This window comes from Tyto alba, unplaced genomic scaffold, assembly GCF_018691265.1.
Source record: "Tyto alba isolate M040663 unplaced genomic scaffold, T.alba_DEE_v4.0 Super-Scaffold_26, whole genome shotgun sequence".
Taxonomy (NCBI): domain Eukaryota; kingdom Metazoa; phylum Chordata; class Aves; order Strigiformes; family Tytonidae; genus Tyto; species Tyto alba.
In genome coordinates, this window is record NW_024881300.1 from 2,800,084 (window position 1) to 2,818,331 (window position 18,248).

Consider the following 18,248-nt stretch of genomic DNA (forward strand, 5'->3'; position numbering starts at 1 on the left):
TAGCTTTTCTCCAGGTGGTGTCATCATTTAATTTCTTGTTTCAAAGGACAAAATGCTGACAGGGTCTTCAAAAGAATCTCTCTTTTTTGGGAACTGTATCCCAACTTTGAAATGAAATAATACAAATGTTTGAACTTCCAGACACGTTACTGATCACTCTGGGCACTGAACAGTCTCTCAGTCATTCCCAAACGCTCATTATTTTAATTTGCTATCAATTTAACTCAGATTATCTTCTATTGTGTAGGACCTCCCTTACACTCATAAGCGTATGTTCTTGCAATAATGAAGGCTACCCCCTGTCCTAGTCCAGGAGTTTTGATCAGGAAAATTTTCAATTTAAAATGTAAAGACAAATAAAGCAACACAATTGGAATGGCCAAGAAGCTATTCTGAGTTAGCCAGGATATGTGAAGATAAGGGCATTGACCTATACTGAGAAATTATATGATCTTTTGATACTTGTGATAACTGCTTTCTGCATAGCACACAACAATTGATTACCAAATAAAAAAAAAAACCCAAACAACTCAGTTGTGTTTGTCTCTGATGTAGTGAAATATAAATGAATGAAGGTATCAAAGATGAACCTGGACAATCCTTCAATATTGCTGCAATTAGTTTATCACTGCATTAATTTCTCAGTAATAGTGCTATATAATTTAATGTCCAACCTGATCATAAAATCAAGCAGATGCATTTAGACCTCAGGCAGTATAAAAACGCCTTGCAAAAAACTCAAAAGAAATCCCACTTCTTTTTGCAACTGAACTGACACTAAAAATATTCTTCACAGTCACTCTTAATGGATACTGATATTCAGAAGCATTTGCATTTTTCTTTCAATGCCAAATCATCTGACACAAATTCCTTTAAACCCACCTAAAAAATGACAAATTCTTTGTTCTAGAGAACAAAGAAACTGTTAAAGCAGGTTTCCTGGGAAACAGACATGATGGCAGAAATAGCGCTTTGCAGCCTTCCCCTATGCTGTGCCAGATAAATTGCGGAGTTATTTAAAGTAACGCTAAATTATGGATGTTGTCATTAATTACTGATGAGGTTTCATCTTCTAAAGCAAGTGAAGAAGGGTATGTTGTAACTTAGTGTCACTTTTCAACCAGTGCCTGACACCAGAAACGTAAGGACTGGGGCTTTGTTTTGTGAATCTGGTTCCTTTTCCTCCTGCTGCTGCTTTGCAGCACCAAAGAGCACCCACATGGCTGCCACTCCAGAGAGCAGCATATGACTGATGGGTTAAAACCCACAGGTAAGGATCTGAATTCAAAAGTGTATGTCTGAAACTAAGAAATAACTGCTCCGGGGTTTGGGTTTTACTTTCTCCAATTTTAATTTTACTCTAACCATTATTCTTTGAAGATCACTTATTCATCTGCCACAGCTGAGAACTGCCATGTTGAAATTAAATTCTTTAAATGCCCACTACTAACCTGGCACTTCAGCAAAGAAAAAATTCAGGAACTCCAGAATTTGTCTTGCTTTTCTTTCCTATGCCAAGAGCCATGCAAGCAAGCTCATTTCCAATTTTTTCCTGCTCATACTTTCATTCTGGCTTCATCTTTGAATTATTAAACTTTAAAAAAGCACTAGCTCACTGAACTCTCTCATGGCTGTGCTAAAAGGGAATTTCAAAAGGAAAACTAAAGCAGTGAGTCAGCATAGGGAAGGTCGTTTTCACTCTTTACCCTAAATTGCAGAAATGGAACACTGTGCAGGCAACCCTTCTGTAGCTGGTAACCAGTGTCTGAAGAGGCATCCCCTATAAGCTAAGGGGGGATTTGGAGAAGTGGTAGGATATCTTTGGTGGCAGGTCAGAACTTACTGAGTTTTCAAGCAAGGAAAAGATTAAGAAAGATGAGCTGAGAACAGCAGCTAGGTGCATACGAGAACCACCGTGTTTCAGGTCAAGATCTTAAGCTTAACTGGAGCAGCAAAAGGAAAACCAGCAAAGTGGGTAACGCACAGAGGACTGCAGAACTACAAATGCACACACCCCTATCTTTCTGCATTTCTAGTCTGATATTGCTTCAACAGCTTGTGCTGTTTTTATCAGCCACGTTTGCTTCTCCCTGTCCTGAATTTAGGTCTTCCAAAAACATTCTTCAGAATTGTAGTATTTACTCTGAATATTATCCATTCATGAAAGCTGCAGCTATACTGCACTGCCATCACATTTTTATCTTTTAAATTCATTTAGCCTAACGATGCTGCTTTTCAAAGGAGTCCTTCATTTGTACTCAGCCAAGCATTCAGCCCCACTTGCACACCAAACCGCGTGCATATAAAAATGCATTATTCATCACCCTCATATGCATATGCACATTCCTCAGCAGAAGTCTGGGCAGACATTTTGTCTGCACTCCAAATGGCTTGGCCAGTAGATGCGGTGAATAACTAGGCAGGAGACTGAGCTGGAGAAACACCATCGAAATACACCGCGGTGCAGTGGGGGAGTGGAAAGTATCTTGCAGTCCTTGGGATTTAAGGGATATGAAGACATGAAACAGAGGGACAGAACAGAAACAGAGAGCGACCGTGTGTCTCAGTCACTGCGGGAGCGGATTGTTTGACAGCAGGAGTGAAGAGCTTGGGGTGGGGGTGAAAGAAAGAAAAACCTGGAATAAAAGGACAAAAGAAATGCCTCAGCACCTAGTGGAACAAGACTCAGAACAAACACCTTGAAAGCACAAGTGTTTGATACCTTGAAAACAAACCTCATGCTTTCCTCCCTTTGCCCCCAAGAAGCATCTTCTTATTAGCTCTGCTTTTCCCTTACGGGAAGAAGGCTAGGCTGGAGGGCAAGGGGGAGCAGAAAACCCTAATGGCAAGTCCTGCACTAGGTTCTTTGAATCGGGAGCTTTGCCTGTTAATTGGTCTTATTTCCATGAATAATGTGTTGGTATTTCACTCTGCCCAAATTAGCTTGCCCAAAGCTTGAGAATTGGCTCGCAGGCAGACCGGCCCCCTGCTGCGTTTGGATCCGTGCCTTTTCAGTTGATTCTCCATCTCCAGAGGATATCAATTAAACCTCTACTATATTCCACAGGCTGTGTCTGTTTGTGGCACACACACACAAAAAACTTATTTGACTGGAACAAGGCTTTAGAAGAACAACCTGCTGTGGGGAGGTTAGATAACAGGCTTTTAACACAGTAGATGCACTTCAAACCTCTCAGACCTTTGACTTCTTGAGGCTAAGACTAGAATATATCAAGGATTTTAAATGCTCTTCAGATGACATACTGATACTACAAGTGCTTTGAAACGGAGAGTGGAGTATTACTGAGTGATAGTGCATATTGAGTCATTCATGAACAACATTAGAGGGGTTTTTTCCCCCCCTTCTCCCTCCCACCAATTCGATGCTTGGCATCTCGAGTGCCGTGGGCTGGGGGTAGTGTCCATTTGACACTGACACATCAGAAAAGGGGTTTTACATTTTCAGAGCAGGTTTTAAAATTGCTTCTCCTAACAGTTAATAATCACACTTCGAAAGGAAAAGCCCACACCCAAATCAAAGATGTTAGAAGCTATGAGAATAGCTGCCAAGTCTTCAGACTCACATCCTAAAATAATGGGATAGCTGTTCCTAGTTTTAAATGAATTCAGCCTGCATTATTTAGTGTTTCTAATATTGGAAAGCTGGACAACCTTCTGAAAAGTCACAGTAAAGTATCAGTAAAATACTTTCTCAGGAAGACAGCTTCTATAAAAAGATGTATGCTAACTGGGATTAACCTATATTTAAATGAACAGTAATCAGAAAGGGACATTTCATTAACAACTTTAATTATTTCCAAATCCCTATACAGGTCATACCCCATTAACACCAAGGGCTTTTTTTATTTTAATGTACTTTGTAGCCCTATAAGTCATTCCAATGAACATTATTTAAAAAAAAAAAAAAAAAAAAAAAAAAAAAAAAAAAAGGCAGGGCTGGAGAACATAGCTATAAAAAACTGGGCCTGTTTTCTGGTCTGAAAGCACAGCAACTTGCATTACCCCACTCCCTATAGCCTCTCCTCCCAAGGTTACAGTTTTCATGGAGGGATGGTGATGGAACTCTGTGCTCCCGGGGTCTCAGCTGTTGTCTGATGCCTCTAGCTCAGAGGGGTGGAGTTCCCACAAATTTGCAAAAAACTGTGTCTTACTCTACTCAAGTAACTGGAGCACTTCCTTTAAGAGAACAGACTGTAAAGTTTTAAGTTATAACAGAAGATGAGGAATGTTTTAAGTTGCTAGTCAATACCTTTTTGTGTTAAACATGGGGTCAGTCTTGCCCAAAGGATTTGATCACTACTGGATTAACCTTGAATCGCTGAACACTATAGGTTTTACCACAAAATTTTAACCTGCACTGCATGAGACAGCAAGATAAAAAGGAAAGCATACTCCTCTTTTTTTTGTTGAATATTCACTGGGTTTTTCCAAGAAATCTGAGAGACTTCATCAGCCTCCTAAGAAAAGCCATAAAACCCTGGCTAGCACACGGTGATAAGAGACAGAGACACCAACACCTATGTGTGAGCACAGTAGCATCCGAGAAACTATTTGGTCTCAGTAGTGTTACAAAGGTTTCCTGAAGGTGAAGTTCACCCCAATGTATTTTCTGTCCCCTCAGTTTATTGATCTAATGTGTTAGTGCGACTAAATTTCTAGTTTGCACGTTACGCCACTTAAAGCATAAGCTTCAGCAATAGGAGCTCCATCGTCTGTACCTATCAGTCAATAAAAACAATGATAGAAGTTTGATGTTTTGCTAGACAATGCATTCTGCTGGTCACAGCCATTCTGGAATAAATAGACATTTGATATTTCTCATTTCACACAGTTGTAGCTACAGAATAATCCAGAGGTGGTTTCAGCAGTGCTGGAGTGCCAACTGCTTACGTGCCATACGTGACTATGCACAGTGCTTAGAAAGACAGAGTTACCTCATTTTCCTGGGTGAAATCAAGAGCATCTTCCCCTGATGCAAGCAGAGTATGAAGAATCCTTTGTTTCACCTGTTCCCATTCAACCAGCATCGATTCCCGGTGATACTCCTCAGCCATAGCAAAAGTCTGTTGGCCAAGAAGAACAAGAGCTAAGGAAAATTCAGAAACACCAAACAAACTAGCTCTGCTATTAATGAACCAGCTCAAAAAAGAAACAGAAAATAGCAACTAGATAAATCAGCAAGGTCAACCCTCAAGACCTAATGATGTCTTGCATGTTATTTTAACAAGCTTCCTGTTCAGGTACAAGGGGATTTGGAATTAAGACAACTCTCACATACCCCCAGCTGGTAAAACCGGGAATTTGTCTCTTCCATGGTACTGCAATACACACAAAACTTAGCAGGCTGCAAATAGATAGGTGGCTTTCTTTAACTTAGCAGCCTGCACACAATATGCAGGTCATCACTGACCCACGCGGTCTGTTGAGACTAACTTCTCCAATGGTGACACTTTTCACCTCCCTGGAGGCTTTAGAGGTTTGACTTACTGCATTTTTAACAAGAGATGTGTGCTTATCGCTCATTATTTCATTTTCAGATCTTTACCAGTATGTTTTTCTTCTAAACAGGAAAGAGGATAAAATAAAAACATTAAGGAAAATTAACCAGTGCCAAAGAATCAGAAAGCGTCTCTCATCAGGAACATAACTCAGGAAAGCATATAGGAAAATCACATCCCAAGAGAAAACATCCATTTATCTTTAAAAAAGACTAATGTGCTACATTGTCTTTGGATCCAATTAGGGGAATTCATGGCAGAAAACAGCTTTTCCCTCAATACTCCTTATTTTGGCAATAACATTAGGATAGAAAAGATGCTTCGCTACCTTTCCTGTTATTGCTGGGGTGGTGCTAACTAGCAGCCTCAAGCATACAAGCTCAGGAAATAAGAATATTTCCTCTAATTCTAAACAGAGAATAAACTATATTGGATCTTTCACTTCTTTCCCTTTCCCAACCTTCCCTGTCTTCCACACTGCTTTGTGCTGCAGTGTACATAACTAAATGTCTTGGTTGGCTGAATAAGTTTTCCATCTCATTACAGCCAAGTGTTAGGATATTGTCAATTAAGGGGCAAAATGTTTCCCAGTACAAATGAATTGGTAAGAGGCAGTGACATTCAGCAAACATTTAATTATGGTGCATGCATGCAACTGGAGTATAAGATTTGTGTTTCTTTGTTGTATTATATAAATTCAGTTCATACTTTCATGGCAGAATATAGGTCTTCTCCTTGCCTTCACTAAAATAATTTCAATAGGGTTTTAAATATGCTTCAATAATTACTGTATAATTATATGTAATTAAAATAATTTAATAATGCTTAAGTACTATTTCTTATAATTTGAAAGAAACACAGGCTCAGTTCTAAACCTGATGCCTCAAGTGTACATGGAGGGAAACAATCGTAACATAAGCGCTAGGAAGCATGCAATGACATTTCCAAGCAGCAGTTTTAAGACAAACAACAGGAAGCATTTTTCCACACTGCATAATTCAATTGTGGAAATCATTGCCCCAGAACATGACAGATACCAAAAGCATAAATAGATTCAGAAACAGGATCAGATGAATTTCACATCGCAAAACAACTTCCAGCTCAGAAAATCTTCAAAATAACTACTTGCTTGGAGGTGAAGAGACAGGAGATGAATGGGGGAAGGCTAACTGTGTGGTTTTTTTTCTTACAGACTGTTTAAGTACTGGCCCCTTTCAAGGCAAGAAAGCTGGACTCAACAAACCCTGAGCCTACGTGACAACTCTTACTTTCTTATTGTAGCATTTTCCTTTGTACTGCTTAAAAAAAAAAAACAAAAAACCAAAACCCACACCTATTTTTTTCTTATATGAAAGATTTCCTTTGGACAATATGATGCAGTATAATGTTCCGGCTCTTCTACAGACACATGAATTAAATCTTACAGCACTTCCGCCACATAAGCCTCAATACAGTCATATGTACTTCAACAACTCCTGTAATCCGGAGAAACAGCAACAATACATTGAGTGTCATCACTGTATGGGAAGTCAGTGCACAAGGCATTTCTCAGGGCAAAAAAGGAAAGAAACCCTATGACCTAGGCTTTGTCGCCTCTAGAAAAGGCAGTGTCCACATGGAGAGGGTTGGAGTGAGTGTGCTGGGCCGTACAAAAAACAGCTTCTCTGTTCAAGCAGATTTAACAGAACCCCCCCAGAACCTACAAAATACTCCAGTTGAAATACAACTGACAAGTATTTCTTCTGGAAATTCTAAGCAAGTATTTCCTAATGTCTAAGTTTTCTACATTTTCAATACAGTCCTCTTAAATTCCACTAGTTTATTAAATATATAATTAATTAATTCCTTAAGGACACACACTTTTTTTTTAAAAAAAAAAAAAGGAAAAAATGGTGCTTGCTTCCAACTTACCCTCTTCCTAGACTCCTCAATGGCTGACAGCAACACATTATCTTTTTCATTCTTCAGGAATCCCTGCAGAAAAGCAGAAGCAGAGCTTCAGTCAAAAAGTCAGCCTTGCACTAACATCAGATACATACTGTAGTACTCCGCTCTTTCAACTCTGAGAGGTGCTTGGAACTCTCTCCCCAATCCACTCCCGAGAAGTTTAAAGGTCACTTTACTTCACCAGAGGTACAGCAAGATGTCCATGCAGAGCAATGTGAAAATGAAAATGCATTAATCCGCTGTTTTAATATGCATTAAAGCCTAGTGAAATGCCCTGCTTCTATTCTATTTTATCTCTGTGTCCCAGCAACTGCTTCTTCTTGCTGTCCATTTGAGGGAGCTAGGATGAAAGCTGGTAGGAGCGATAAGCCAAGATAAGATTGTTGGACTTGAGTATGTTGGGGAAAAAAGAAAAAAAAAAATAAAGAAAAAAAAAGGTTTTGACTTGGCAGCTTCAGGCAGGAGTAGAGCTCTTGGAGGCCCGATAGGAACTGTGAAAAAAACCTTAAAAAATAGTCACTTGAGGAAGGATGGAAACAACTAAACAGTTGGAAAGCATACAGGAGAAGTTTACCGCACAGCCTCTCTCCATGCATACAGCTGTAGTGGGTAAAAATTAATACATAAGAATTGTATTTTTAATTTTCAGTGTATCAGTAACTCTCAGAGAGGCCAGGTGTACATGAACAAACTGATTTAGATGATCTGTATAGCTCCTTATCCCATAGGTTACTTTCGTGATCCATACTTGGAAACATATGATATTTTGAATTTTAAACAAATAGCCATAGGGTAAACTGCAGTAACACACACAGACAGCAAACAGGAGACATTTACTACACCCTACCTTGAATATCTTTATTTTACATTTTCACTGTTATATCACCATTTAAACTAAGCTGATTTGCACTCCCAGACTTCAACTTAAATCATTATTCAAATCATAGAAAAGGAAAAAAAGCCTTTATCTTCCTCTGAGGTAATCAACTATAATATTATCAACTCCATTAAGTGCTAATATCTTAAGAGTCTGTATTCTCACTCCACAGCTCTAAAATTAAGAGCTGCTAACAAACCCAGGGAGGGGGGGAATTCAGTATTCCATGCTTAATGCTTTTACAATGAGGATACACAATTGCAGCAGTGTCTGACTGAACTGGTCAGGAATCGGGAGGCTTTTGTGCCCTTCATTCCCCACATCTTCCTGCAAATAAATGGTTCCTGCCCCAACAATCTGACAACACTGCTACTGAGCCATATGACCTAGGTAGAGCTCAGGATCTCCAGAGCAGCACGGATCCTGCAGCAGGACAAACCTGCTGTCACAGGGACTCAGACCTCTGAGGAAATACATTTATGGTAGGTCCCAGAAACAGTCCCGCAGCAGTTCTACATGCAACCACAGGTATCACAGGTTACTGCTTAGCTCCGGGAGGTGAGGAGAGTTTGAAATCTCCCCAAACTGAAGAAGCCTGGCAGGAAACTCTGCTGCATAGGTGTGCTGTCTGCCTTCCTGCTACCCAGCACCAGTACGTGAAATAAAAGGCATTGCACCCTTCCCTTCTGAAATATGTAGAACAAGCGTTTGAGGCATGAGACAGCCTGTGACCCTCTTCAGCTAGAAATAAGAACATGATCCCTTTCTATATACCAGGTAGAGAACTAACTGCCATCCTCCGAGACAGACGTGTGACACGGTCCCCCCAGCAACAGCCCTTGAATCACAGACAGAAGAAACTGGCCACTTCTACACAGCCTATTCTTCATTTCATCATCCGCCACGTCCCGCTTCATTTTTAGACAATGCCCGCAGAGAAAGCGCAGTTACAATCTGAAAAAGGGAAGCTAAATCCAGATCCTCACACACGTCTGGGGACCAACGATTACAGCAGCTGTCGCCAAGGCAAGGGCTGCCGCAGTCACCTAACCGGGCCAAGACCTGATCTCGGCTCCATGCAGGAGAGGTGGGCAGGGATGGAGACATGGCTTTGTAAGATTCATCCATGTAAATTTGGTTGTTTTTTGTTTTTGTTTTTTTTTTTTTTAATTCCCTGCCTCCAAACTAAATTGGAGAAAAAATATCTGGAATTATAACAAGCAGTGCTTCCAGACCTTCAAAGCATACACCAGTATACAAGCAGAAGACACAGTCACATATCTGACAGTAGGGATCCGATGCTGCAGAGAACACAGTGCTTGCCATATCCTCACATATTTGCTAGTTTTACAGGCAAAAAAAAGCCCACTGTCTCCAAGACGCAGACCTACAGCTATCTGGATGTGACAAAGTGGTGAGCTCACGGCTCCAGCTTGCGGAGGTCCTGGGTGCCCTGGATCCCTGCTCTGTCTGTGAGCGCTGGGCTCTCGAAAGCCCCAAGAGATACAAGACCTACCTTCCTGCCCTCGGTCCCCCCCCCTCTCCTTGGAGGGATGTACGCCCTGAGCTGAGCGGGTACCTGCCTAGAAAGGTACACAGAAACCATGGTAATCAGCAGAGTCATTTAAAATGTGCTTGAACCTCCCTTGAAGTCGGTAAATCCAGGCTGAGTATCTTTCTCAGTGAAACCTCCCAGCTCCCAGAGAGTTCACTAGGTCCGTTTAAAGGATTACATTACACCAAATGCCAATTAGGGGATGATAATTGTCTTCTTCAATCTCAGTAACTATTCCTATAGCAAATGAAAATCCTCACACATTCCAAATAATATCTGTAATGCCTCACGGAGAGGAGGTACATTTTAAAAAGGTTGCCCTATGCCTTGTGCTAAACATTATGACTGTAGCATGACAATTGTGCTTCAGTTAATTACAGGCTAACTGTTAAACCTCAGAAGAGGGAGTTTCAGTAGCTGATGCTGGGGCTCCTGCCACTGCTCACAAGCTTCTGCTTCGTTAGGCCAAATAAGAGCTCCTGGGGTTGTCACTCCAGGCTTTGGTGTCCAAAATTTCGCATGTTAAAAAAGCAAGGAGTGTCCAGCTGCTATAAGAATATTTATTCCTGGGATTTTTTGCATTGCCACCTAGTGGTGCACTATGCTTTGGTCTCTGGACAATTAAATTTCACAGATTTATACAAATGCACGCAACTGTCCATCTGCTATAAGAAAAAGCAGAGGTCTCTGGAACGAGGATGGGCAGAAAGACGAAGAGATGTGCTTTACGCTTGAGAATATTGGTCCTCCAAAATCCCAGGCCACAACAGCTTTAAGAGTTCACGTATCTCTTCAGTCTGGGCCTTGAACACGGCTGGTTGTGCTCACCGAGTTACATTTGCCCTAAAAGCTTTCTGCAATCCCAGAGGCGAGGTTTGACTTTGGCACGAACGCTGGCAGACTGTAACAAGGATACGGAGGTACGGCGTTCAGCACGCACAGGGAGTACACGACCCATATCGCCGGAGCTGCCCTCTCAGGGGAAATGCTACTGATTGTACAACGAGCAACTAGACATTGCTTCGTATTCAGTACCCAAAGACAGAAGCAGGAGGAGAACAGAGATACTGTTAGCAGACAAAGGGCTATTTCACAGTGGCAGATGGCAAAGATAGGAATAGCTAAAACCTCAGAGGTGAAATCCTCACCTTGCGGCGCTCTCTGCACAAGCTCTGCCTTTGCAGGGATCCCAATGTAGCCTGGATTTTGCTTGAAAATGGAAATTTATCTTATTTCCCTGAGGCAGGTTTACGCGAAAAGCTCACAGAGCCCTAATGTCACATCATGCTGTCCTGCTTTAGTGAGTGGCATTTAATTTTCCTCTGTTACTGGGAGACTCCCACACAGTCTTCCTGCGTCTAGTTTGGAAGGGAAGCAGCACAACCCTTCCCCATCACAGATTCTCTGCAACACTTGCTGCTGAATGCTCCCTACACATGATTTGTACAATATCTGTTGAGATGGTGTTTGCAAAACAGGGACACAGGCATAGAAACACACCCACTCTCCCACCTTCAGGTTCCCATTTTCCAGCTAGTCCCACTTATTCTTGCACATCTACTGGCTCTCTGCATCTTCCCCCAGCACATTCTGGTTCCTCTTGGATCTCTCCCCCGTTGGGAGTCCAGTATGATCTTCTCACATTCTCCCCTCTCCGCTGAAATCCAGCCCCACTCTGCATCGCTTGAGGATGGTTTGTAGAAGTGGTCCCACCAGTGGAGGGGCAGCACCCCTGCGAGCCCATGCCATTTCCCTGTTCTCGCCGTGTTCCCTGCTCCACTGTCATTTCTCATCTTGGACAACCGCTGCCTGACACAGGCTGATGTGACAGGAACCGGCACCTGTCTTGCTCCAGACTGAATTCTAGCAAGAAAGTGTTCCAGTAACTAATTCATTATTGGTACAAAAGGGCATGCATGCACTGATAGTCTCTTTTTGACAGGAGATTGAAAGTCTCTTCCATTTACTGGAGTAAATGAGGTTAGTAAACTCTCTCCTGGCTGATAGAAGTCTCTTAATTACTTCCATCAGCCAGGCCATAGTTTTAATACTTGATCTTAGTATTCAAGCTGTCAAGAGAAGACAAACGTTGCCAAATAGTATACTGAGGCCTTGGACGTTGACAGCAATGCTTACTTTTTCACTGGCAGGGGAAGAAAGGAGAAAATGAAATGAACAATCTGGGGCCATTTCAACTCAATTGCTCTTTGATTAAAATATTTCCAAATGCTGAATTTCCAGTACATCCAGTATATCCTGCAAAGGACTAGCAGGGATGATGATTATACAGTTAAAAAAAAAAAAAAAAAAAAAAATCACTCTTTCAGCAACCATTTGGGAACGGTAGCTCTAGATGAAGCACCCGATTTTGTTATCTCTACTAGCAGTTTTAAGAAACAATTTGGTAAATACAACCTTACTGCAAATGTGCACACATCTGAGCACACTCCTGGGGTGGTGAACCCTGGCACAGTCCTCCTGGCCGTGTTCTCTCTGGAAACAGTGAATGAAGCAAAGCTACCTGCATCCCACTGCCACAGTAACAGACCATACTATATATTGCTGCTTTTCTTATCCAAATTATTGTTTATGCTGACACAGGCATCAATGCTCACTGTCTGGCTTTAAACAGACAGGCCCCTGGGCCTATAAACAATGGTGTGGCCAACTAGTGCATTCCTGAGATGGGGACATGCCAGCGTAGCATGGGCAACATTTTTCTCTGTTCAGACTCTTCTTTTGCATCTATCACACCAGCTTCTGCAGGTCTCAAAATTTGCTCTGCAGAAAGCATCAGCTTTGCTAAAAACACACAGATAAGCTGCTTTACTGCGTACCTTTGCCTGTGCAATACAGCATCCTTCAAAGCAGCAAGGCAGCTGCCCAAAGATCAGCTACCAAATGCAATGAGCTAAGAGCATTTGTGAAATTGGCTTTCTCCTCAGAGGACTTCAGATGGCAAAACTGCAACAGAGCCAAAGCAGACTGAGAGCCCAAGTGCAAAGATGCTCAGAGAAGATGAGAACCCAAGGAAGGCTGATTTAACAGTCCGCATCACTTCAAAGCCGCATGAAAGGCAACGACCAAATCACTGTACACAGATGCAAAGGTCCACTGAAAAGCAAGGTCTGATGAGGCTTGTCCCACAGATGTACACAACGTTCAATTCAAGGACTTAGCAATACAAAATTCTCCTAGCCTAAAACAGCTGAGCTTGGCAAACTACAATACACATTTTTCAAATTTCTTACTACTGTGTTTAGAATGGGAAATACTGCAAGATTTTTATTAAGAATTAACTCCCTGTTACCTAAACAGGAGAAAAAGCAGGAGAAAAACAGAAGGGTTTACATTTTGCTAAGACCCAAGAGCCAGGTGTCTCATCAGAAACTTTCAAAGCAACAGCCATGTTGAAGCTGAAGAGGGAAGAACATGCACACTAACAGCTATAACACAAAACTGTGCTAATACAGCCAAACAGGGGGCTTGGGGAAGATTTGCTGCGCACAACTCCCCGCACACGCTCAGTGGGCGGCAGCGCGCATTGCAGCGTGAAGAAGGGGCGCTGCCATTTGCCCACAAGCCTTCTTCGACGGGTTGTGTGCGTTGTGGAAGATGCACGGTAGCAGCCTTCTCTGGAGACAGGTTCTGGGGCAGGAACAGGGCTCCCCTGCCCCACCACCAGCATGCCCGTTGATGTAATGCTTGGTTTTGAATACAGCTTTTAATCTGTGTTGCAGACCAAGCCCTAAGCAAATATTTACAAAGTGCTCTCTGCCGCAGGTTAGTGCCAGCAATGCAAAAATCTAGTACCTTTTTTGGTATTATTTTACTGGTTTAGACTGTTTGATCTGTGAAACTCAAGTAGTTTTCACAGTGATCTTCAGACCGTATCCAGGAACATTGGATTTTGCTGTGTTGGATAAATATCATTATTCCTTCTAGCCGTGACAGGAAAAACTCAAACTGCCGAAAGCAGCACTCCTCAGGAAATCACAGATCAGCTCCTAACAGAAGCAGGGGCAGATGGTGCATGCTCTTTGACTCTTGCTGGGACCATTTGGGTCTGGCAAGTGAAGATTGGAAATGTGCTCTTTAGACATACTGGCTTCAAAGGAAGAGATACAAATACCTCTTAGCTCCTGCTTCAGCCAGGAGGCCATCCATTAAGCGCCGAGGGCTGATATCAAACCATCCCTCAGCACTGAGAGGCACCATCATATCGCACGCCCAACCGCAGTCCTCCAAAACGCATTTACAGCATGCAACCATCAAGGAGAGGACATGGGGTTTGCAGCAAATATAAGCCACATTTACCATCCAATATCCAGGAAGCACAGCTTTATCACACTGGAAAAGTCTAGAAAAATATCACTGCTCAGATCTCCTGCTGGAATAGTGTGCCAGGCGCTCACACAGAAGCCCCAAAATTGAACTCTCTGCTACGCGGCACTGCTTGTTCTGCGCATAAATAGAGATCATCACTGCTGGCACAAAACATGACTCCGCTCAATTTTCGTTTCTTCTAATTGAAGATAGGATGCTTGGCGAGTTCAGGCTTTCACATCTTATGAGATCTCAATATTTCCATTAAAATTGTACTTAGAAGTAGCTTAACTCTTAACGTAACATGGAAATTCACTGCAGTGTTCCTATGCCTTTTAAGATTTTACAAAATATGTCAGAAAAATTTGCAAGATTTAACAAACCCAAGCATAGTGATTGAGTGAAGTAGGACACTCAGTTCTAAAAAAAAAACCAAACAACCCCCAAAGTATATCAAGCATCACAATATATGTAATTTATATATTAGTTATACAGTGTAGCTGTTTATTAAAATATTAGTAATTATTCAAACTATTTGTTGTGTCTTTCCCCTTCATCAGAGTGAAACCAAAATAACTTCAATTACAGAGATTAGTGTCTCATTCTCAGGCTCTAAAAATCTTTGCCATGTCATGTTGGGCTGCGCAGTGCATGGAAATGCTGTTAGAAGTGGGTTTAGTAGGCTTTTTTAAGTCACGTACACTTTAATAGCATAAAACAAAATAATACCTTTTTTAATCTGAAATTTTTCAGTGAAGTTTCTCAGAATGAGATTCTCTTCCACATACAATTATCAGCCTCCACTGCACAGATCATTTTTTGACAACAATTGTTAATGCAACATGAAAATAGTGTAAGCAACAGTGCTACCTTCTCTAGCAATCCTCTCTCCCTCCCCAGGCATATACTCTTTTTCTTTCTCCCTATGATGCAACTGGGAGCTGTTCAACATGAATCCCAGGTCCTACCAAGCTACAAAGTGCCAAGGAATTCTGTGCAGTAACAAAATAGAAAATCTTGAATAACCCTAACCTTCTTAGAGGTCATGCAAAGAACAGAAGGAAGAAAAACAATTAAAAGAAAATATCTGAACTAGAGAAAGAAGGTAGACAGACTCTTGCCAGCCAGTTAGGGCAGTAGGAATCGTTACTCAAGAGCCACTGGGAGCAGCTTGTTCAGCTGGCTAACACCGGTACATCACACCTGAAAGCATCTCAGACAGTGCTTCTGTTTGTCTTAATAAAGAAACCAAACTGTCAAAAAGGCAATTAAATGCAACATCACCTCACTCTCAATACAACTTCTATGAGCGAGGGAGGCTCTCCGCACAGATCAGAGAAGCAGGACTAGGGGCAGGACCCGTGGGAAGCCCGTCTCCTTTGGCATCGGCATTTCACCATCAGCAACGGCATCAGCACAGAGCGAACCAACCACAAAATCTGAAATCTGAGCTCGTTCGTCGAGTTTCCAAATGCATGGCTGTGTTTTTCTCAAGATCTTTAAATGCAGAGGGATGACCTTGGTGCGGGGCTTTGCTCAGCGCTAGCGTCTCCTCTGCATTCTAGGTGTCCTCATATTAGCATCCCGATTAAAAAATACAACCCTACAAAAATCATAAACGCATCAACAGATTCACAATCAAAGCAAAATTCAGGGCTTTGGCTCTTTTGGGGAGTTTAGTTCAAATAAATTAAATTATGAGGTAATTCCAATGGGCTTGAGAGACACAATGCAACCCTATATTTAAAGTATTTATAGCATGCAAACAAAGATAATTTCTGATCAACCACTGGAATAAGCTATTATATCTGCCTCTCTGGTATGACGCTTTTTAAGGAAATATCGAGAAAAAAACCTACAGATATAAATGACTTAAAATCTTCATTGTATAGTCATAACTAAGCTTGTAATGCAGTATCTCTTGCTGAAAACATCCTCACATTAGGCAAGATGCCCTCAAATCAAGCCATCAAAACTAATTTCACTGATGACGCCATTTTCTTATTTCTTTCGCTGCCATTTTAGCATCATGGTTACTCCACATTTTTTCGAGAAGCAGCTGCGTGTTCTTCCCCCTCTAAGAGTAAACCACGCTTAAACAAAGCGGTGACAAATAAAACCTGTACGTTGAATTTCTGCCCATGTCACGTCCTTGCATGGCAGGGATGAAGCACACAGTTGCCATTGCAGACCACACCTCAATTTACTGTACCGAGAGCTGGCGAGGAGTCTCCCGAGATGGTGTAAGCTGAGAAACCAGCCACTGGAAATCTGTCAGCACCGCACGAAAAACTGATAAAGCTGAGGAAAGAGGAGTGTCCAGCCCTGTTACAGAAGGATAGGCTTCTCTCTGAATACTACAGAAAACACTAGCTAGAAAGGGAGTAGTTTGAAAAGAAAAAGGCATAAAGGAGGCATATTGACAAGCTTGCAGTGTCTGTTGCTGGACTAATTGTACATTAGCGTCAACATATAGGCAGAAACAATAACCCACTTAACCTGGCGGCAGAAAATTCATTTCTCAGGGTCACATCTGAAAGCCTAACTGCTATCCCTATCAGTTGATGAAGTATTTCCCAGCCTGAAACAGCACATTTCTGGTGGAACACCGGCACGAAGAACAAATTATTAAACAAACCTGCTAGTCATTAACACCCAGTCTCCTCTAACACACTTCTACGAATTTTAGTGCAATCCTTCAGCCTCCCCAGCCCCGTGAAGTGCTCTATCCTTCCGCCTGCCTGGCTGGGAGCATGCAACCTTGCTGTTTGCAAGAAACAGGGATGTACTCGGGCTTTTTTGGAAAGCAAAAACATTATTGGTCTTTGCACATCTCTTCCTTCACAATTGCAGACGCAGAAAAACAGTTAAATGCCTTCAAGTTAGTCTAAAACTGTATATAAAAAATAGTAATGAAAAAAATTGGTTCTCTCTACCTCCTCTGGATGCAAGTAGCAAGCCTGGCAGCGCTAAGCCTGACACTGTCCCTGTTCTTGGGCCGACTTAAGCAGAAGGATTTCAGCTGCCGTTCCCCCATCCCACAGCTGAAAGCCCACAAACAGCCTTCCTGAACGTTCCTCGGGAGCACTAGTTACCTTTCTGCTTTGGTAAAAAAAAAAAAAAAAAAAGCCAAGCAAAAATGTTCCAGCCTCCATGTGTATTTCAGATACAAAGTAACGCATGCAGCAAACACTCACTGCCTTGAAGGGACAACGCCTGGTTCAGAGACATCAAAATCCTGTCAGCACTGTAAAGGTGACAACCAAGTTAAACCAGGATGCAAATCCTAAACCCCAGCACAGGTGGCTTTCCTTACTGCGCACCTCCACAATGGGGTTTCCCATAACATTTCTATTGCAATTTGAAGTCTCCCAGAAAAACCCACACAGGAAAAGAAAACCGTTCCGAAGTGAAATCTATTTTATTGCGCTGATAGTGGCTGGGTAACACTACAAAGAAAAAGCCAAGATTATATGCACTGTAGTGGGAAGAATACAAGCTTTTTTTTTTTTTTTTCCCCCCCCCCCCAAATACACACTGGAATTTCAAGAAAATGGGCAAATTTGAAGTTCAGCCCTCTTAAATAATATGAGATGATTTGGCAAAATCAACCACCCGAGTTAAAAAGATAAGCCCAAATTAGCTATCCCATTCTTCCTAAATATTTGTAAATAAATCATAGCTACTTTGTTCACCTAAATAAGTATTTTTCAATATGGCAGCATGCCACTTGGAATAAATATAAATATTTTACTGACACTGAAAGCAAGCAATTCAGAGTTCATACATGTCATAGCCTCTTTAAATCCTCAATTTAAACATGCCGTGGTCTTAAGAAATGGTGTTTCCTTACTACATTACTGATACATTTCACAAAGTTAATTATTTAAATTACCTATGAATTATTAATTACATATCATTAAAATAAAAACACAAGTCTGGAATATGCCTGTTATAATTATACAATTTATATTTTTAAGTGTTAGACATTAAAAAGCTCAGAGAGAAAGACATGTATTAAAAT

The 18,248-nt window shown here is 41.6% G+C and overlaps 1 protein-coding gene across 5 annotated transcripts in view; it reads right to left on the reverse strand.

The window, feature by feature from the left end:
• Positions 1–18,248, reverse strand: part of NUP93 (nucleoporin 93) — an 83,439-nt gene that overhangs the window by 25,263 nt on the left and 39,928 nt on the right. For all 5 annotated transcript variants that reach the window (XM_032998403.2, XM_032998417.2, XM_032998410.2 and 2 more), the window contains 2 exons: positions 7,431–7,493; positions 4,956–5,084 (listed from right to left, as the gene is read on the reverse strand). In XM_032998403.2, the coding sequence (XP_032854294.1) occupies positions 4,956–5,084; positions 7,431–7,493 (192 nt within the window). The remainder of the gene's footprint in view (positions 1–4,955; positions 5,085–7,430; positions 7,494–18,248) is intronic.